The following is a 21,972-nucleotide window of genomic DNA, read 5'->3' as shown; positions in this document are numbered from 1 at the left end:
CATTTACCTGCCACAGTAAAGCTCTGTCACCACTGCAAACCGTCCTGGATGGTACTCGACTCCCCAAGACTGGCCTGGCTCTGTTAACAACCCCAAGCCCCTACATGCCAATATGCTGTGAGAAACCATCTTGTTTTCTCCTCTTTTTGCAGCTCTCCAGCGACCCATGGGTGCTGATTCACCCGTACTTCCATGGTACAAACCACACTTTCCTGCTTTATGAGTGAAAAAGGGCCCTGTGCCCCTGAACCATAACAACAGGGCCATAAATCAAGACCACAGAGAAGCCTGTTCCCACTGCTCACATATACCGCTCATTGCAAGTTTAACTCTCTTGCCATGCTAATTAACAATAAACAAATTTAATTATGTTAGATGCTTCAATTCAACACAAACTTGTCTTCAGAGCAAAAAGACACACCTACATGGAATAGGAAATAATGCTCAGGTTAAAATATTAGTATTTACCTGGACAAGAGAGTACTTTTTCCTTAAAACTAGTAGGACACAGAAAAGTTCAAAGCCTCTTGACACTCACGTGCAAGATAAAACCTGGTCTTGGAGTTTCTGGAGATGGTCCTGCCAAGGTCAGGCTATGGTTTACTCCATAAGGTAAGTTGGCCCTGAAGGTCTTTGGAGCCCTGCAAAGTTCTGGGTGGTGGCAAGTTACTGTGTTCTCACAGGGTCTTAAACCCACATGGTTTGAGTCACAGGAACATGCTGCCCCACCTCCAAACCAAGAGAGCTAGATGAGTGTTCCAGGCCTGTTTCCAAAGGGTCCATGGTAGCAGCCTTGCCACTTGGCCTGCAAGCACTAGGAGGTCTTTCCAATGGAAACCCCACTATGAAGAGAAATAGGCTTTTGTTTCTTGAGCTATGGCCAGAAGGAAGGGCAACAGCATGATGTGAGGGCCTATTCCAGCTCTGCACTTCCCAAGTGCTCGACACCATGCTCACAGGGCAGGGACGGGGGTTCCAAAGTCCAGCTCACCTGAGAAGTGGTTTCCAAGAGGTCCTTTGGTTCCAAGAGGTTCTCCCCCACAGAACACCCATTCTCTCAGGAAAAGCCCACAAAACACCTGGGGAAAGGGTGGACTGTCCTCCGTGAAGCCCCAAGGGTGGCATCACGGGATGAAGGTCATCACGCTGTCTCCCCACACAGCACCCCAGCCTTGACACACAGCAACAGTAGTGGACCCAGCTTGTTAAGGACAGTCACTAATAACCTTAAAAAAAAATCACCCACAAATGAATAATTTTTGCAAGTAAAAGCAGTAGCTAGAAGGAAGGGGGGGGCATCAAGTCTCATTTCCCATGCTTCAGGAAACCATTGTTAGCTGCTAAGAACTGGGGAGTTTATAAATCCAAATACCCTATCCCCACATCCAAAATGTATTTTCTGCCGGTGACTTCAAACACCCCATCACAAAAGAACCCAGGGCTTTATGTCTGCAGCTCCCTTGCTACAAACCATGGAGTAAGCAGGAACGGGAAGCAGCTGCCCTGCCTTCTTGCTCAGGCATGGCTTCACACGTATCAAGGGCTCCTCTGTCCCCCGAGTCCCACCATCATCTGACCACACTTACAGGATGTGACAGCAGCAGCCAAGTGTTCGTTTTTTACACTTTGGGCTCAAAGACATTCCTTTTAGCCATCCCCTAAAAGCCTCAGCTGATTGTGATGAATTATAGATCAAACGCACTAAAGATGGTCTTAAACTTTTAATGCACCCAGACATGCCCATTCCAACTTGCTTCTTCTAAACAGCCCAGACTCAGCAGAAACAGGCAGAGGTGAGACCATGACTTTAACTTTAATTTGAATTTCTCGTGGAAATGTTTCTAGGTACCCAGAAGAACTGGTAAAGAACTTCTTTCTATTACAACCTTCAAACACAACTGGGTTCCTATCACAATTTGCCACAAAGACTATCTCCCTCCCCACATATCAAAACAGCCAGAAAACAACAAAATGGAAACAGTCCAAAGTCCTCCCCTCTCAATAATTACCTTAAATGTAAACGGATTAAATTCTCCAATAAAAATACATAGAACTGTTGAATGGATTAAAAAACAAAACAAAAACAAACAGGATCCTGCATGCCACAACTAAGATCCAGTGCAAATAATTAAAAAAAAGATAATCTATGGAATCAAAGAAAATATTTGCAAACCATTTATCTTACAATGATAAGGGAGTTAATATGACCATAATACATAAAGAACTCCTACAACTCAGTAGCAAAAAAAAAAACAAAAAACCCACAAATAATCCAATTAAAAGACAGGCAAAGGACCCAAACAGATCTGAACATTCATTCATCCAAATAAAATACACACATGACCAACAGGTACCTGAAAAGATGCTCAACATCATTAATCAGTGAGGCATCTCAGTTTTACATCTTCTCATGATGTATTTTGGGGCTTGGGTATAAGAAACAGGTAAGATGACACTCAAAATCAATGAGAAGTAAATACAAAGGATAAAAATTAAAACAACAAAATGGCTCCTTGTTATGTGTACAAAGTAGTTACTGCTCTGGGTTATCACTATGCCTTTTTTGAGAACACTAAACCCTGTTCTTATAATCCACTAGGTTCAATTTGTGACATGAGGACCTTATCAACCAACCCAAAGGGCCACTACAAACCATAAACAAGCACAGAGAAGGAAAATGGGTCATTTACGGTAGAATGCTGGAATGACCACAGATCTCCCCAAAAGTCATGACGATTCTTAGGAACCTACATATGTGGTAACAGCTCTCATGAGCTCAGTCAGTGAGAACCTCAGGGCCAGGCGCCACCAGGGCTGGGACACTGTACGTAACACAGATGTTCAGGCTGGCGAGTAGACTCAGTCCATCCTTGTTGTAAACAGCATGACAACATGACTTGGGAAATCCAGGAGACTAAACAGTGATTTATCCTTTTAAAAGAAAGCATTAAAAATCACGTCAAGTGTACCTTTACTGCTTCACTTGCTAACAAGAGGCACACCTTGGGTTCCACCTGTGAAATCCACACGCTCAGTGACACAGCCCAGACCACGGTCTCCAACAACATTCCAGACCAGCACCTGCAGGACTCAAAGACCACGTGTGACTCCCAAGAACGGAAAGAATCAAACTAAAGTCACCGACATCTTAGAGCTCCTTCCACAATGATTTTATTATAAATATTATCTTTTGGAATAAACAAATATTGCATTCAAGACTACCAGCAAACTTGTTCTAAAGTAATAAAAGAGGGGAAAAATGGAACCAGGAGCCACTTAGAAGTAGCGGTAAATAGCAAAGATGCCTGCACACCATGCTGAGCGCCGTTCCCCCAAGAAGTGACAGGAGGCTCACAGGGGACACCACATTTCTCATTAGCCCATTAAGGAAAACAAGCTTCGAGTTTGGTAATTTGCCCTAGTTCTGTAAACTGAACTGCTCCTCTCCTCAGTCCTAGGTAGGAGAACAGGAAGATGGTCAGTCTGCAGATGCCAGCGTCAACACGGAAGATCTTGACTTTGAAACTCTTTGCTCTCAGACCAAACTGTTTACTACTTGCCAGGAGCGATATCAGAGTAGTCCTTCAGCACCCCGGCCAAGTGCTCATTGTGAGTCTTAAACCGTCGCTTTTTCTGTGAGGCAGGCTTTTTCCTTCTCTGAATTGGGGCCTACAGGAAAAGGTAAAAACAGAAATGACAGCTACTCAAAGCAGTGATACGGGGAAGATATACGAAAGATGTAGCAAAGAGATGCAGGGTTTTGTAACCTTTTCTCTGTTCCTCAATCCATCCTCACACACACACACACACACACACACCAATCCACAGCACATCCCCCAACCACAAAGACCAACCAGCGGTTTCCGTTACAGTGAAGCGAGTGTACTTCCACCTGGAAAGAACGGGCTGGCACAACAACTGACCACAACTACGCTAGGCACTAACTGGGTGAAAAGAGGGGCAGTATAGCTCTTTTGTTTTTCGTCTCAATTATCAGGTTTAAAAAATTTTATCCACCATTAATTACCCGTAAAACAAAAACCTGAAGCAAATACAACAAAGTATAGAAATACAGCAAAATTGGGGAGTGAATGGGCACAGAAAGAGTTGTTAGATATTATTCTCATTACTGCATCACATAATTAAAAAAAAAATCAACAAACTAAGCAATGATAGGAAACCATAAAGTGCTGCAATCACACTAATTCTTAGAGATCACTGGCAATAGATTTTCCCTTTAAAGGAGTCCTAAACTTCACCAAATAAAACACGCACACACAAAAAAGTCACAAAGAAGACAAGCTACAAGGCACGATGGTGGCCAGGGGAAGGAGGGTGTTAGTGAAATATCCCTCATCCTGGCTTTGTCTCTGGACTGCAGAGAGCTGGTTAGCTGGTACGAGGCAATTCACAAATCTTCACCTGGCTACAAATCCTTCCAGATGAGCCGCATCTGTGGTTATCAAGACAGTAAAATCTGGTTCCTAAAGGATCTGAGTGTCATCAAGGACAACTGAGTGTGATCAGCGCTAAGGCAAAGTCAGGCACCAGCAAGAAGCGGGTTGGGGGGTGAAGATCATGAAGGCCAGGGGGATGGAGCTGGCTCCCGGCAGAAACCAAGAGGACATCAAGGGGAGCCCGGAAGTCCACACGGCTGCAGCAAGAGCAGGCACTGCCAGGACGGGGCGGGGCAAGGGGAGAAGCACTCCCGTTACCTGGGGAGCGGCACCTGAGGGCAAGGAGTACACCAGACATGACCTGAAAGCATCTGACCAAGGTCAGAGGGTTAGGACACGGAGCAAAAACTGGAAGGAAGAACCAGCTACCCGCTCTTCCGAGAGCTGCACAGGAAGCAGGCTAACAGTTCAAAGGGCACAGCATTACATTCTCTCCTAGAGACTACATACCACTTTCTTTGGTCCGGAGTCCTGCATGGAAGAAATACCCTGTCGCTTCAGATACTCTTCAATTTTCTCCTCGTCCATTGAATCCACGGTGACACTCCTCCACAGTTTCTGAAACTCTGCGCCAACAAGAAGTAGTTACTGTACAATAGATGTTTACAAGCTGTAACATCTTGGTGATCAAAATCAGGCTTCCTTATTATCTCCTCTGATCTGCATTAGCACATCTGAGATTTCATTATAAAAATGAAGGAGGACAGGAACATTCAGATGCTGGACACTGAGCAGCAGAAGGGCCTGGGAACGTGAGCTGCATCCCTAGGCCAGATCAGCACTGCTCTATTTTTACAGTTTACAAATGAAGGGCCATGTGATTGAGGCCTCCCCGCTTTCCTGGGAAGAAAGGCAGTTGACACTCTCCTTTTATCCCCAAAATCAGTTCTCTCCACTGAAATAGTTCAAATGCCTGCTCATCTCCCATGAGCCCAGTACATCCACTTCCTCTCCTACAGAAGAAGAGAAACACACAGGGAGATGAGAAACCAAAGTTTTATATGAGAGTGAGGAGTTATAACAGTCTATTTGCAAAAGAGCCTTCTGAAATCAAATAAACCAGGGATGGGTGACTAAGAGGTCATCAAAGTGAAGGGGGGGAGGCTGAGGCAGTAACACTGGTTTCTCGCATGCCCTGCAGAACAGGACAAAGACCTTCCTACACCTTGTTCTCAGAGACCCTTGACCCCTTTACCACATCACTATTTTTGCAGACAAAAAGGGATGACAATTGGGATGTATCCAGAATGAGACTCAAGTGCATTTTAAATTCTGTCCCTAAAGACAGGCCCCTTTCCAAGTGGCACCAGTGGTAAAGAACCCGCCTGCAGATGCAGGAGGAACAGGAAACTCAGGTTCAATCCCTGAGTCAGGAAGACCCCCTGGAGAAGGAAATGACAACCTACTCCAGCATTCTTGTCTAGGAAATCCAATGGACAGAGGAGCCTGGCGGGCTCCAGTCCATAGGGTCGCAAAGAGTTGAACACGACTGAGCATACACGTAACAAAGACAGGCTCAGACAGCCTGGTTTCACCTCATCATTAACTACTTGCCAATGCACATGATCTACTTGCCAACGCACAAAAAGTTTATGATGGGAAATTAGAAGATGAATGTACTCTGAAGGACAAAAAAAAAAAAAGGAAAGTTCCCTGGGTGCCCTGAGGTGAGCCTTCTGCTCAGATTAGGACACACACACACACACAGACACACACACCCTATCGCCTCACCCCTGCCACAGGATCTGGAGGCCTAATCCATGCAGCGCCAGCACCGCCCCACCTGTCACTATCACTGCAGAGCCCTCAACCTTCAGGTAGACCTTGGGTACAGCCCATTCACAAGCTGTAAATAAAATCAGCACACAATACCATGCTGGACCAGACTGTTCTCTTTCCTGTCTCAATACAAACTACATGAAGCGAACAATGCCCTAATAGCTGGGGTGCCAGTGATATTTAAGAAATCTGTCTTGAAAAAACTTTGGTTGTTCATCATGACCAAATGCAAAAACGACAATCTACTACAAAGAATTCAACTTAGGCACAAAGTGTTTTGGAGGTTTTCCTGTTTGTTTTTTTAAATATTTCTTTGGTTGCACTAGGTCTTGGTTGTGGCGCTCGGGATCTTTAGTTGCAGCATGCGCACTCTTAGTTGCAGCAGGTGGGATCTAGTTCCCTGACCAGGGATCAAAACTGGGCCCCCTGCATTAGGAGTGCAGAGTCTTAGCCACTGGACCATCTGGGAAGTCCCCAATCTGAGCACAAAAATTATTTCAATACAAAACATCTCTAAATAAAAATATTCTGCATTTCTATAGATACATTAGGGGCTCATTCTCTTATATGTTCCCTGAACTTCCGTCTGCATAGATTCCAGAAACCACTTAACAGGTGGCAATTATTTGTTTGCATGACTTTCTCAGCCTCTTGAAGCTCCTTGGGAGGGGGAATTCTATTTCATAAGTTTTCCGCTATGGTTGGCACTGAACTTAACTTTATTAGCACATCCTCCACAATCTGACCAATGAAAGTATGAAATGCTATTGTCTGGGCATCAGAGAACATCTGTGTTCCTTTTACATTTTTAAACCTCAGTTGCAACATTAGTATATCCAATTCCAGTACATGCCTTGACCCCATTTTTCCTAATGTTAACATTATATAACCTTAACAAAACTATTTAAACTAATACAAGCCTATTAACTAAGCCAAAGACCTTATTGTCCCATCACCAGCTTTAGCAGCAACATCCCCATCATGGCCCAGGATCCCACTGTGTTTAGCTGCTGTCTCCTCGATCCAGGCTCTAAGTACATGCCCGGTCCCTCTGCTCATCTCTCAGGACCGTGACACCTTAGAGTTACGATAGTTATTAAACTGAGGTTCTACCTTCTGGGCAAGAACATCACAGAGACGACACTGTGCCCTTCTCAGGGCCCTAATAACATCAATGGTCCATGATGTTTACATGTCTTTTTACTGGGGCTATTAGACCGATTGCTGGTTAAGGTGGTGTCTGTCAGATTTTTCCACCATGAAGCTATTACTTGTCCCTCTGTAATTAATAAGCATCCCCTGGAGAGATCCACTAAGACTATGCAAACTTACTGCTTCTCTGGATAGTTTAGCTCACTAATTTCAGTATCCATCGATGCCTCTTGCCAGCTACAAGTGTTAATTGTGGGTTTGCCTAAAGGCACATTATTTTCATCATTCCTTTCATACATATGGATTAGAACTGCACTATAAGGGAGGAGACTATTCTCGATCCAATCTATTCAATTAACTCAGTATGCATTTATAGATATTTATTTTACTTCACTTCAATGGATTATAATCCATTACTATCATTTACTTTCTTCTTCAAATATCCTGGCTTTGGATATTGAGTCCCTCCAAATTGTTCCTGTGTCTTTTTGACTTGTCCCTTTTTTGTTACTTGTTTTAGGGTTTTTTTGAGCACTTGTTCAATTTCTGATACCAAAGCATGTTTCAAGCTCAGCGTGCATTTCCCCAAACTTGAAATCAAAGAGTCCTGACTCCTTTTACTGGAGAATGGTATTGTGAAACCAAGATCGAGGCAACCTATTTTCTTTTTCTAACAATCATTTTTCTTTTTTTGAAAACAGCAAATAATTAGAGGGCATCAAATTTAAAGACAAATGATTTGTTTCAGATTTCCAAGTATCATGCAAGATAGTCAGGCTCCAAATTATACCGGTAAGTAAAACAGGAACTGTTTTAAAATCTGCTGTATTTTAACAGAAAAGAAGAAAACAGGCTAGAATTTAGAACTCAGATTTGACCCTTTCAATGGAAGGGAACCCTGTCCTAACTTGAAGCTAAGATTGAAAACTGTATAACAGAAAGTATGCCAGGAAGGAAACAAAATAAGCAAATTCTTTAATAAGGCTTTGCTTAAATTCCCAAATAACTCTTTGGCTGCACCCAAAGCTTTCCTGTGACATACAAAAGCAGCAGAATAGAGTATGGAGCCACATGGCCTGCATGTGGAACCCAGTGACACCATTTGACTATGTCCTCACATAGTAAAGAATCTGCCTACAATGTAGGAGACCTGGGTTTGATCCCTTGGTCAGGAAGATCCCCTGGAGAAAGAAATGGCAACCCACTCCAGTATTCTTGCTTGGAGATCCCATGAACAGAGGAGCCTGATGGGCTACAGTTCATGGAGTCACAGAGAGTCAGACATGACTGTGCAACACACACACACACACACACACACACACACACACACACACACACGAGGGAGGTTACTTAACCTCTTTGCCTCAGTTTCCTGATTTGTAAAACTGGGATGATAATATGTATTTCACAGAGTTGTGGCAATTAAATGGGTTTATATAAAGCACTGAGTTTAATGCCTACAAAGGAAAAAGCACTATCTATATCTTTCAGTTACCATTATCATCTGACGTTGATCATTTCTTATTTCTGCACGCTAATGCCTTTAAGGAAAGAATGACACATCTGAGCTCTACCCATGTCATTGGGCACGTCAGTTCTTTGTTCCTTTTTACTTCAAAGTCGTATTCTGTAAGGATGTACCACACTTGGGAGCGACAAAGAGACAAGTTAAAGGGCATGTGAGTTTCCAGATTTTGGCGGAAATGAATAAAATTGATATGCACATGGATTTTGAGCAAACCCGGGTACAAACCTGAGTGGGATGACTGGGTCATGCAATTACACGTATCATAATGCAAAAATAAAAACAACACTGGACACACATCTCACACTATATGCAAAAATTAATTCAAAATGATAAAATCTAAATGTTAAGAGCTAAAACAGTAACTCCCTGAAGAAAAAAACAGGAGTAAATCTTTGTGTTGTTGGATTAGGAAACAGTTTCTTAGATATGACATCAAAAACACAAGCAACAAAAAAGACAAATAAAATGTATCTCATCAAAATAAAAAACTTTTGTATCACAAAAGATACAAGAAAGTAAAGAGACAATCCACAGAATGGAAGAAAATATTCACAAAGTATAAATTTTGTAAGAGACTCCTATCCAGAATAAAGAACTCTTTAAAAATCTGTAATTAAAAAAAGTGTAAAATGGACAAAGAACTTAAACAGACATTTTCCAAAAGACAATACACAGGTATAACTGAATCACTTTGCTGTACACCTGAAACTAACACTGTAAACGAACTATACTCCAATAAAAAATTTTTTAAAAAATGAAATAAATTTGATAAAAAATAAAGAATATATAACTGGCTATTAAGCAGATGAAAAGATGATCTTTAGAAAAATGCACATCAAAACCACAATAAAATTCCATTTCACTAAATGGTATCTTAAATAGCTAAACTCAGTGTTGCCAAGGATGTGGAGAAACTGGAACCTTCATGCACTGCCAGTGGGAATGTAAAACGAGGCAGCCACTTTGCAAAACAGTATGGCAACTGCTCAAAAAGTTAGCCGTCAGGATTACCACATGATCCAGTAATTCCACTCCTATACTTAAAAGAAAGGAAAAATTAAGGCCACACAAAAACTTGCACATGAATGTTCACAGTAGCATTAATCACAATAGCCAAAAAGTAGAAACAACTCAAATGTCCATCAACTGGTGAATGCATGAATAAAGTGTTACATCCATAATGTAATGTTCTTTTTTTTTGTAGTGGTTTTTTTTGGTAATGTTCTTTGTAATGTAAGCATTTAATGCTCTATTTCACTTTAAGCACTGCTGCAGCCACATCCCATGAATTTTGATATGTTGTGCTTTCACTTTCACTTAATTCAACACACTTTTTTTTTTTTACTTCCCCTGTGATTTCCTCCTTGAACCATGAGTTATTTAAGTGTGTTATATGATTTCCAAATATTTTGGAGAGTTTCCAAATATAGCTGATTTCTAGTCTGATTCCATTATGATCCAAGCACATCCTTTGTTTGCTTTCAATTCTTTTAAATTCATTAAGGTTCTGTGGTAGAATACCATCTATCTTGGTGAATACTCCAAGTGCACTGGAAAACATACACTCTATTGTTAGGTCATCTTGTTTTATAATAAATGTCAATTAGGCAAGTTGGTTAATAGAGTTAAGACTTTTATATGCTTACTAATTTTCCATCTATTTGTTCAATGGCTGAGAGGAATGCTATGAACTTTAATCTTGATGATGGGTTTTTCTATTTCTCCTTTCACTTGTGTCTATTTTTAATTCATGTACTTTAAACATATTTTTATGATTCCACTTTATTTCTATTATTATTTTTTCTTTATTAAGTGTAATTGACATAATACTGCATTAATTTCAGATATATAACATAATGATTTCATATATATACAGTGAAAAGATTACCACAGTAAGTTTAGTTAACATAATTTTTTTCTTGTGATGAGAACTTTTAAGACCTACTCTCTTAGCTTTCAAATGTACAACATGGTATTGTTAACTATAGTTACTTTTTAAAAAAATGGTTTTAGTGGTTGTCCTAGGGTTTACAATACACACCTTGAGTTAACCAGAGCCTGACTTCAATTAAATTGTCCCAGATCACATATGAAGATGTATAATGTACAACAGCATCTGACCTATAGTGACTGTCAAAAACCTCACTTTTACATATGCTCTAAACACAAATTTATCTCTTAATAGTTCTGCTTTATAGTTAGCTATCTTTCTGAGTGATTAAAAAATTTTAATTAGACAAACGTGAATTTTAACATTGATTTTCATTTATTCGAGTTTTAGCACATTTTCCTATACATATCCAAGTTTCTGTCTAGTATCATACCCCTTCTGCCCGAGGATTTCTGGTAATGCAAGTCTGATGTCAAGGAATTCTCTCAGTTTCTGTGATACTGAGAGAATATTCCTCTGAGACAGGACTTCGCTTTTTAAAGATTACTTTTGCTTCAGATGGAATTCTGGGTTGAAAACTTTTTCCCTTTTAGCACTTCAAACATGTCACAACACTGCGCTTTGGTTTGCATAAGGTCAAATGACAAGTGTGCTCTAATTCTTTTTTCCTTTGTAATGAGCTTTTGCCTCTACTTCAGGTATTTTCTCTTCACTGTCAGTTGTCAGCATTTTGAATGTGATATGCCTAGATGTTTTTCTGTCATTTGTTTCTATTGGGGATTATCTTGCCTTGTGTTCTCTGAGCTTCCTGGACTTTTGTTTTGGCGCCTATCTTTAATTTGGGGGGGTGGGTATCCCTTGTAGTTCAACTGATTAAGAATCCACCTGCAATGCAAGAGACTCTGGTACGATTCCTGGGTTGGGAAGATCTGCTGGAGAAGGGATAGGCTACACACTCCAGTATTCTTGGGCTTCCCTGGTGGCTCAGCTGGTAAAGAATCTGCCTGCAATGAGGGAGACCTGGGTTCAATCCCTGGGTTGGGAAGATCCCCTGGAGAAGGGAACTAGATTCCCACTCCAGTATTCTGGCCTGGAGAAGGCCATGGACTGTATATCCACGGAGTTGCAAAGAGTCAGACACGACTGAGTGAATTTCACTTTCATCTTTAATTTTAGAAAATACTTGGCCATTATTTCTTCTACCCTGTTCTCTTTCTCTTATGAGATTTTAATTATACATTCAGACCATTGATGTTATCTCACAGTTAACTGAGACTGTGCTGTATGTCTTCCCATTTGTCTCTGTGATTTCAGTTTAATTTGTACTGGCCTATCTTGCAGTTTGGGCTCTCCCAGGGTCTCAGTGGTAAAGAATCAGCCTGCAATGCATGAGCCGCAGGAAACATGAGTTCAATCCCTGTGTAGGAAATAGCAACCTTTGAGGAGGAAATAGCAACCCACTCCAGTATTCTTGCCTGGAGGATTCCATGGACAGAGGAGCCTGGTGAGCTACAGTCCATGGGCTCACAAAGAGTTGGACACAACTGAGCATGCAGCAGCAGCAGCATCTTGCAGGTTCCAGATTCTTTCCTCGGTTATGCCAAGTTGACTGATGAGCTTACAGAAGGTATTCTCTGTCTCTCTTACTGTGCTTTTCATTTCTAGAATTTATTTGATTTTCTTATAATGTTTATCTTTCTGCTGAAATATCCTACCTGATCATGCATGCGCTCTGCTGTTTCATATCAACCAGAGTTATTTTAAATTTCATGTCTGACAGTTCCAATACCTGTGTCCTCAGAATTTGGTTCTATTAACTCTCTTCTCTCAAAAGCGCTTTGTTTTTCCTTGCTTCTTTTTATGCCTCATAATTTTTTGATCGCAGAATATCCTCTAGAGAACAGCTGAGACTGAGGGAAACAGTTTTGTGCCAGGATTTAGGCGTGCCTTTCCTTCTGCTGGGGCTTCAGTGTGTGGAGGTCGAGGCAGTCTATGACGAGAACGTGACTTGGTTTAAAATCTGTTGCTGCTTTGTTTACCCATAATGCACCACAGGCTCCAAACTCCTCCAGCCATACCCTGCGTTCGGTGGAGAGACTGCTTTGCCACAGGGTTTTTCCTCAGTATCTGCTCAACTTGAATTTTAGGTTTTCCCTTAATGCTATAACCCTGAATGGCCTGTCAGCCTCCGTGCTCTTGCAACTCTCACAAAATTCCACTGCTACCTGTTACTGCACATCTATCAGCCTGGGGTGGGAGTTCTGATATTCTGATTAACCCTCGGCCTCAGACAAGCCCTGTGTCCCACCGTATCTGAAATGGGGCCTCCTCAGTGTTCCTGCCTTGTCCTCTCTGCCAAGTTCTAGGTCCAGCATATATTCCTGCCTTTCCCCTAGACAGAAGGTTTTTCTTTCTTTTCTTCTCACCAAAGTTTAAGACTTTTGTCTCACAGAAGACAGGGAGGGAGGAGATGGCTTCATGTCTTTTCTTAAGTGTCTACTGTCCCCTTCTCCAGACCTGTCCAGCGGGGCCAGGACCCCCACCCTAGCCTCTGCTTTGTAAGCAACCCAGGGAAGTCTGTGGAGAAGTGCCGTGAGGGGATGTCAACTCCCAAGTGTCTGCAGCCCCAAGGGTTCTATATCTCTTGCTAGCCCACACTAAGCCTTTAGCAGTTCATTAAACATTTTAAAACTGAATTCTTCTCACCAGTATTCATGTTCTCTGTCCCAGGTGTACAAGTGTCTGTAGCCCATCTTTTCTTGGTGTCTGTCTTTCCTTAAATTTCAGGTTAGGTGGCTGTTCTGCACCTCAGCTCTCTGATGGAATCAGAGTTGCTCAGTCGTGTCTGACTCTCTGCAATCCCACTGACTATACAGTCCATGGAATTCTCCAGGCCAGAATACTGGAGTGGGTAGCCATTCCCTTCTCCAGGGGAGCTTCCCAACCCAGGAATCAAACCCAGCTCTCACGCATCACAGGTGCATCCTTTACCAGCTGAGCCACAAGGGAAGCCCAAGAATACTGGTGTGGGTAGCCTATTCCTTCTCCAGGGGATCTTCCTGACCCAGGGATCGAACCGGGGTCTCCTGCATTGCAGGCGGATTCTTTACCAACTGAGCTATCAGGGAAGCCCCCTGATGGAGTCAAGAAAACCATAAATTTGTAGCTGTCTAGGGTTTGTTGTTGTTGCAAGAGTGGGAACAGTGCTTCCTCCATTCTAAGTGAAAGCTGTAAGTCCCAACTATCTACTTTTTAGCCAAACTTGAAGAACAATGTGATTACCACGACTAGGTCTGATCACAACAGGTATATATGAGAGAAAATAGCTTCAAACTTCCACATCAGCAATAAAAACATCTAATTCCAAGAAAGCACACAAAATTGTTTTAAAATGTGTATCATAACTGGGACTTTACATGCCAACTTTACCATAGCTGCTTAAGGAATTATGTCACACACACACAAAAGAACAATTCTGATATTTTAAATGTGACTTGCTAAATTCTAACTATCAACATGTACAAACTGCACTCACTTATTTAGAATAAGTAATACATGATATAACTGTATAACAGCTATACTGTGGAGTTCTCTGTATAAAAAAAGGAGAAAAAATACGTATAATAAAAACACTTTTCACCCAGCATTAAATTTCATTCAGTTCACTTTTTACGAAGCCTCTGTGTTGCCAGGATTGCAAAATTTCAGCTCCCTGAAGACAAACTACTTTTAATTTGTACTCGACATGTACAGAGTTTATATACTTCAGGGCATTCAAGACACAATGACAGAGACACTATGACAGCAATGATAGGGAAAGCCAATCTTTGTTAATGTACCACCAAAAAGAATATACAATGCTATATATACATTTTTCAAAGTACAACAGAATTGAAAGTACATTAAAACAAAATGTAACTACTTCCTTTTACTAAAAGAAACATCACTTGAACTGTATTCAGAGGAAAATACCTGAATAAAAACTCTTCAGTGTCTTTGTTTCAAAAAGACATTTCTACTTTAATCCGTGGCTTTCCTTAGCTCAGTGCTATTGCAGTATTTAAATAATACATCTACTATTTAAATGTATTACAGCTGCATAAATACTTAAAATGAACATTGGAAGGCAGGGCCTAAAATAGAGACAGAATCTCACAGGATTCCAAATTTAATTACTTTTTAATGTATGTAGGGACAGAAAATGCTCAGATTTTCTGTCATAGGTACAAAAAAAAAAACTGGTGTAAATTTTATTAAAATCATTGCAAGAAAAGAAAAATTAAAATCAAGATAATCTTTATGTTCTGTGAAGCTGGCAAAGTCAACTAAAAACATCCAGTATTGGTGAAGGTAAAGAAATGGAAACCTCTGCATAAAAACTGGTCCCCCAAAATAGGTTGGGCATTAGGCAGGCTACTGAAATTTTTTCAAGTATGCCCTTTGTCCCATCAATTATACGTTAAGAAAACAAAATAAGATAACTGGGCAAAGTGTACATACAATATATTTATGTACAGGATTGAGCATTATTTATAAAGCTTATGACGGCATATAGCAAAAAACCTAAATTTCGCTCTGTGGAGCATCAGAAAAAGTGTTTTAAAGTATGGTCATATTTTGAATACCATATAGCTATTAGAAAATGAACTAAGACAGCATCAGGGCCCCAAGGAGAGTGGCTAGCCACTGGGAGGAGTCCTGGATTCTAAGGATAAAGTTGAAATTGCTGAAGCTTCCAGGCAGAAAAGAACAACTTACTGGCAATCAGGAGGAACAACCAGATTGTCATCAGACTTCCTCCAAGGAATACCACCTAACATTACCTCACTGCCAGAGACCAGCAACTCCAACTAACTGCTAAACGGACTTGGTTTCTTTGCTGTCTGTGTAGCTCAGTTGATAAAGAATTCGCCTGCAATGCAGGAGACCCTGCTTCAATTCCTGGGTCAGGAAGATCCACTGGAGAAGAGATAGGCTACCCACACCAGTATTCTTGGGCTTTCCTTGTGGCTCAGCTGGTAAAGAATCCGCCTGCAATGCAGGAGACCTAGGGTGGGAAGATCCGCTGGAGAAGGGAAAGGCTACCCACTCCAGTATTCTGACCTGGAGAATTCCATGAACTATACAGTCCATGGAGTCGCAAAGAGTCAGACACAACTGAGCGACTTTCACTCACTTCACTAACCAACTGCCAAGCCACAGATTCAATGACTTAAGATTAAACCACCAAGTATTTTGGTACTATTTTATATTTTTAATGCTGCTAATAGTAGCTAACCTGATATTGCTATTATTCTTACTATGTGCCAGGTTCCATTCCAAGCTCTAAGCATTTTTATTTATACTTACTCATTTAAACCTCATAAGGACCACAGATAAACAGACACCATTATTCCTGTTTTATACTGGATTGGCTGAAAAGATCATTCAAGTTATTCCATAGCATATTGCAGAAAACCCAAACGAACTTTTTGGCCAACTCAACAGATAAGAAATGTCACATTTCTTAACCCTGAGAGGGATTAAGCATCTTGTCTACGCTAGTAAGGAGCAGAGCCAAGATTTACACCAACAGATTAACTACTCAGCCCACCCTGTTGACCTCTGCAGTTATACTGCCTCTAAATGTGTAAGATTCTGACTTAAGGAAATAAGCACGTCTGTGAAATAAAACACATATCAAGGTTCAACTACTCTGGGTTCACTTATCTATCTAATGTTTTAAATTACAATACAACAGACTCTCTCCTTACTTATGCTATATCTCATTTTTGGACATCTGCTTCTATCACAGAACGAATGAAGGGTGAGTCTTCAGTGTGACTGGAAAGCTTGCTCACTCAAGATGTCCTCTCTACAGCTAAGACTGCCACCTAGTGGGCTTAAACAAATAATTTCATCAGCGCAATTAAGACAAAACATTTTGAGAAATAAAATATGCAAGAAGAGACAGATGGACAGTGAGAAAGACAGATGTTAAGATATGCATTGCTTTTCAATAGATCTTCTCTGGAAACAAATAATGTAAGTCAATAACAGAAAACCTCAGTTTTTAAAATTAAGTGATTAAGGCAACACCAACCCTTTCAACTAACGGGCATCTTACTCCTGAGATTCCTGTGGATGGCTGTGACACCCAGGGTCTCTACTACACTGTATGAACACCACAACGACATGCTGGGTGACATGTTGTACCATATGTGTACCCGCGTCATTCCTCCTTCTGCCTGGGCTCAAGGACAGAAATCTTATTTACTTCGCTATCTTTGCTATCACTGAATGTGCTGAAGAAAGCATGAAAAGAAGCTTGAAGACAACATATTGTAGCATTTCTGTTTGTTTGGTTTTTTGTTATAATAAATTGAATCTTTTACTTACAAAATTTTTAAATAACATTTTATTTTGTATTTTCTTAAATTTTAAACTTTTAATTTTGTATTGGGGTATAGACAATTACCAACGTTGTGACAGTTTCATGGGAACAGCGAAGGGACCCAGCCATACATATACAGGTATCCACCCTCCTCAAACTCCCCTCCCATCCAGGCTGCCACATAACACTGAGCAGAGCTCCATGTTCTCTACAGTAAGTCTTCATTTATTTATTTATTCTTGGCTGTCCTGGGTCATCATTGCTGCACAGGCTTTTCTCTGGTTGTTGCGAGAGAGGGCGTAAACTATACCTTTAATATAACTCTCAACCTGGGCAATTCCACTCCCCAGGGAACCGTTGGTAATGTCTGGATACATGTTTGGGACTCACACTGGGGGGGAAAGTCTGCTACTGGCACCGAGAGCAGCCTGGGTTGCTGCTAATCATCCCACAATGCACTGTGACAACCGTGACCCCCCAAAAAGTATCCAGCTCCAAATGTCAACACTGCCAAGGTTGAAAAATCCTGCTTCCTCCCAACCATCTTGAGTAAAACGTATACCGATTAATGATAAATATCAATTTATAATAAACTGATAATACCACTAATAACTAATAAAAGATGATACCACTCTAACAGCAGAAAGCAAAGAGGAACTAAAGAGCTTCTTAATGAGGGTGAAAGAGGAGAGTGAAAAAGTCAGCTTAAAACTCAATATTAAAAAACTAAGATCATGGCATCCTGATCATGGCACACTTCATGGCAAATAGGGGAAAGGGTGGAAGCAGTGACAGATTTCCTCTTCTTGAGCTCTAAAATCACTGCAGATGGTGACCGCAGCCATGAAATTAGAAGACTACTGCTTTCTGGCAGCAAAGCTATGACAAACAAAAGCTATGACAGTGTGTTAAAAAGCAAAGACATCCCCTTGCCGACAAAGGTCCGCATAGTCAAGGCTATGGTTTTTCCAGTAGTCATGTACAGAAGTGAGAGCTGGACAGTAAAGAAAGCAGAGCGCCAAAGAATTGATGCTTTCAAACTGTGGTGCTGGAGAAGACTCTTGAGAGTCCCTTGGACAGCAAGATCAAACCAGTCAATCTTAAACAAATCATCCTTGAATACTCTTGGGAAGGACTGAAGCTGAAGCTCCAATACTTTAGCCACCTGATTCTAACAACTGACTCACTGGACAAGGTCTTGATGCTGGGAAAGACTGAAGGCAGAAGGAGAAGGTGACAGAGGGTGAGACAGTTAGATGGCATCACTGATTCAACAGACATGAACTTGGACAAACTCAGAGATGGTGAGGGACAGGGAAGCCTGGTGTGCCGCAGTCCACAGGATTGCGAAAGAGTTGGACACGACTTGGCAACTGAACAACAAAATAATAAACTGAGCTAGAACCCAACTCTGGTTTACATATAGAAAGTATTTCTTACACTGGTTAAGTACACATTTGATTTTCTAGGAATATACAGTGCATAATGTATATGAATATACTATGATTAACCTTTGTATATCACAGAAAAGCTATACTTTGTATGAATTTTTTTAGAACTTTACCAAGAATTATCACTTCAGGAAAATACCAATTATGAATGGTATTTTCATAAACGAATGAATAACACATTTATTGAATCATACATTAGTTCACTTGTAGCTAAAACATTCAGTGGTAATTCTACATAAAAATGTAAACAACTACTTCATTTCTATTTTGGTCTGTATAAAGAAACAGTGCACTGAATCTGATTAAATAATTAAAAACCACCAGGTTAACAAAAAAAATCAGTCATTCCTCAAGCGTTTGCTGTTCTCTACCTGAAAGACATCTCCCTGCACAAGTGCACACGTGGGCACTGTCCTAACACCTCACCAGGGTGGCTCCAGCTCCTTCTTCACCTTTTTTCCCCACAGGGGTCTTCTCTGAGCTCCACCCTTCCTATTATTTTACTAGCTCAGCACATATCTCATTTAATTCCTTCCTAGCATTTGATACATACACTCTGCAATCACTTTTTATTCTGTGTAATATCATCTATTTTCCCCTTCAGAATATAAGTAAGCTCCACGAAGGCTAAAACTATCCTATGTTGTTCACCACTGTACCCCCTATATTAGCAAAATGACCAAAGAATGCCATAGGAAATCAGTAAGTATTTGTTGAATAAATGGATTCATGAATAAATGATAACAGATTGTAACAAAACTCTCATAATATATCAACTAGAGAGTAAAAACAGAATGAAGTTAATAAACTGATACCAAGAATATGCAAACTACTTAAAGATGTAAGGAGAAATACTTTATATATGAATAACCAAACATAAATTATACAATTTCCAAATAAATAATGGTGAGGATACATCAGATAACAAAAATGGTAAATACAAAATGACACTCACAACTGGTTCAGAAAGTTAAGACTAACTATACGCTATCTACAAACGAAGAATCTAAAACAAAAGAACACAGGTACAAAGTAAGAGAATAGGCAAAACTATCTCAAAATTTTCTTTAAAAGGCAACAGATTAGACATAACAGGATATAAAGCTAGAGTTCAAGTAAAATAACATTAAATATGACCAAGAGGGATACTGAATTAATAATTATGATACAATCCTTAAACTATGACTATCAAGAACATTTATAAACTGAAAGTTGCAGGAAAACATATAAAGCAGTAACTACTGGAAGTACTGGCTAGATTAACAAAAAATATAAAGGCAACAGGAGATGTTAACATTTGTTCAGTCACTGCTCATATCAAGATGTCAAAAAGTCAGTATGTAAAGGAGGATCTGATATTTTCAAACAAAAACACAACGCAACAAAAGTAAAACAGATAAACCAAACAGTTTAACCAATAGTTAAAACAAAGAAATAAGGGAGAAAGCCCAAACACAAAAAGTTAGCAATAACAAGGGAAAATAACAGGCAATAAACAATTCCTAGAGCTAAACACCACAAATTATATGGTATTAAATTTTAGAATTTGAAATTATTGATTTTGAAGAAAAAGACAAATTACCAAGATTGATTCACAAGATAGAATACTTAAAGGAGGACATAACGAAAGAAGATACTAAGAATGTCTAAAAAAGCATGCTAGATACATTCATGGGTGTATGCTTTCAAATAATTGTTAAGGAATCCAATATTCTCCTAAAGAAAGGTAAGGAGGAAAGGCAGGGAAGGGAGGAAAAACTCTTCTTCCCTTTTCTGAATCCAGCATTATACCCATACCAAACCATAAGAAAACACACAAAAGAAAAAAGCAAAAATCCTTAAATACATTAGTAAGAAAAGAATACACAAATACATAAACCAAGCAAGTATTACTCTAGGACTAAAAGGATGGTTCAATACTGAGAAATCTAGTAATGTATTTCACCAATGCCAGTAAAGATGTTAAAAGATGCAAAAATAATTTACTGTTTATCTTCCTAATAGCATCCTAAATTATATGTATTTCATTAATATAAAATACATATACATATCCCACTGTATAAGGGTTGTAAGAATATTTGCTGCAGCAACATTAAATGTTTGAAAATACATCTATCAGACACATCTATAAAATGAAATACTAAACAGTCACACAGCATCACAGAATACCTGCAGTACAGAGAAAATAAACTGGAAAAATTTACAGAACTTATATCTAGAAATATATCTAACAAGCACATATAATCTGGGGGCGGGCAGTGAAAATCCTCATTTTTCCTTTACAGACAAATAAAGAGGCGATGGGAAGAGTTTAAGCCAGTAGAGGCCATAAAACATGGCAAATGAAAACAGGTTAACACTAGGGAGCAGAACTCTAGGTAAAAGGTACAATACAGGAAAAGGCTGAGCAAAGTTAAAACAAAAGTATCCAGAAAGCAAACACAAGGGACAGAAAAATCACAATCCGATATAAGGACTAGGGTGACGGCTACTACTAAATTCTAAATGCACTCCCTACAATTTTTCCAATGAAATAAGATAAAGAAAACCCACAGTTTCAGGCTATTTTTTCTCTTGACATACAGAATTTTATTTAGAAACTGTTTTAAGCAGGAAAATACCCTGTCAAGAAGGAGCAGGTGGAAAATGAGTTCCCAATAAAATGGAAGTCTAGGGCAACGAAAGTCTAAAAGGTCACAAAAGAGAAACAGCACCACTGTTACTTGAATAATGGCTGCTGCTGCTGCTGCTAAGTCGCTTCAGTCGTGTCCGACTCTGTGCGACCCCATAGACGGCAGCCTGCCAGGCTCCGCCGTCCCTGGGATCCTCCAGGCAAGAATACTGGAGTGGGTTGCCATTTCCTTCTCCACTGCATGAAAGGGAAAAGTGAAAGTGAAGTTGCTCAGTCGTGTCCAACTCTTAGCGACCCCATGGACTGTAGCCCACCAGGCTCCTCCATCCATGGGATTCTCCACGCAAGAGTACTGGAGTGGGGTGCCATAGTTGCTTGCATTTTCTGGCACTGTTAAATCACGAAATCTGGATTTTCCTCTGAATTCCACAGAGAGCAGGCACTATGCAACAGTTTTATCATATATACCTGCTTGCTACACACATGTCATGACAGGCTACCACCAGAAACAATACAAACACATTCAGGCTATTCTTACAGAACTACTGCAATCTCTCTCCTATCAAACACTTGTGTGCTTATCAGTTGCTCAGTTGTGTCCCCACCCTTTGCGACCCATAGACTGTAGCCCGCCAGGCTCCTCTGTCCATGGGGATTCTCCAGGCAACAATACTGGAGTGGGTTGCCATGCCCTCCTCCATGGAATCTT

The 21,972-nt window shown here is 40.3% G+C and overlaps 1 protein-coding gene and 1 long non-coding RNA gene across 5 annotated transcripts in view; both read right to left on the bottom strand.

Moving 5' to 3' along the window:
* Window positions 1-3,148: 3,148 nt before the first annotated feature.
* GTF2E2 (general transcription factor IIE subunit 2) overlaps window positions 3,149-21,972 on the bottom strand; it is an 88,247-nt gene continuing 69,423 nt past the window's right edge. For all 4 annotated transcript variants that reach the window (XM_081523533.1, XM_081523531.1, XM_081523532.1 and 1 more), the window contains 2 exons: window positions 4,908-5,023; window positions 3,149-3,669 (listed from right to left, as the gene is read on the bottom strand). In XM_081523533.1, coding sequence (XP_081379659.1) covers window positions 3,553-3,669; window positions 4,908-5,023 — 233 coding nt within the window. In that variant the 3' untranslated portion in view covers window positions 3,149-3,552. The remainder of the gene's footprint in view (window positions 3,670-4,907; window positions 5,024-21,972) is intronic.
* Window positions 10,698-18,252, bottom strand: LOC145518705 (uncharacterized). Its single transcript, XR_014063160.1, has 2 exons — window positions 13,918-18,252; window positions 10,698-11,692 (listed from the first exon to the last, which is right to left on the bottom strand). It is a non-coding gene; the product is annotated as an uncharacterized LOC145518705 (long non-coding RNA).

Source organism: Giraffa tippelskirchi, chromosome 8 (genome assembly GCF_054371585.1).
Source record: "Giraffa tippelskirchi isolate mGirTip1 chromosome 8, T2T-mGirTip1v1.2.pri, whole genome shotgun sequence".
NCBI lineage: Eukaryota > Metazoa > Chordata > Mammalia > Artiodactyla > Giraffidae > Giraffa > Giraffa tippelskirchi.
This window is presented reverse-complemented; position numbering and strand designations above follow the sequence as displayed.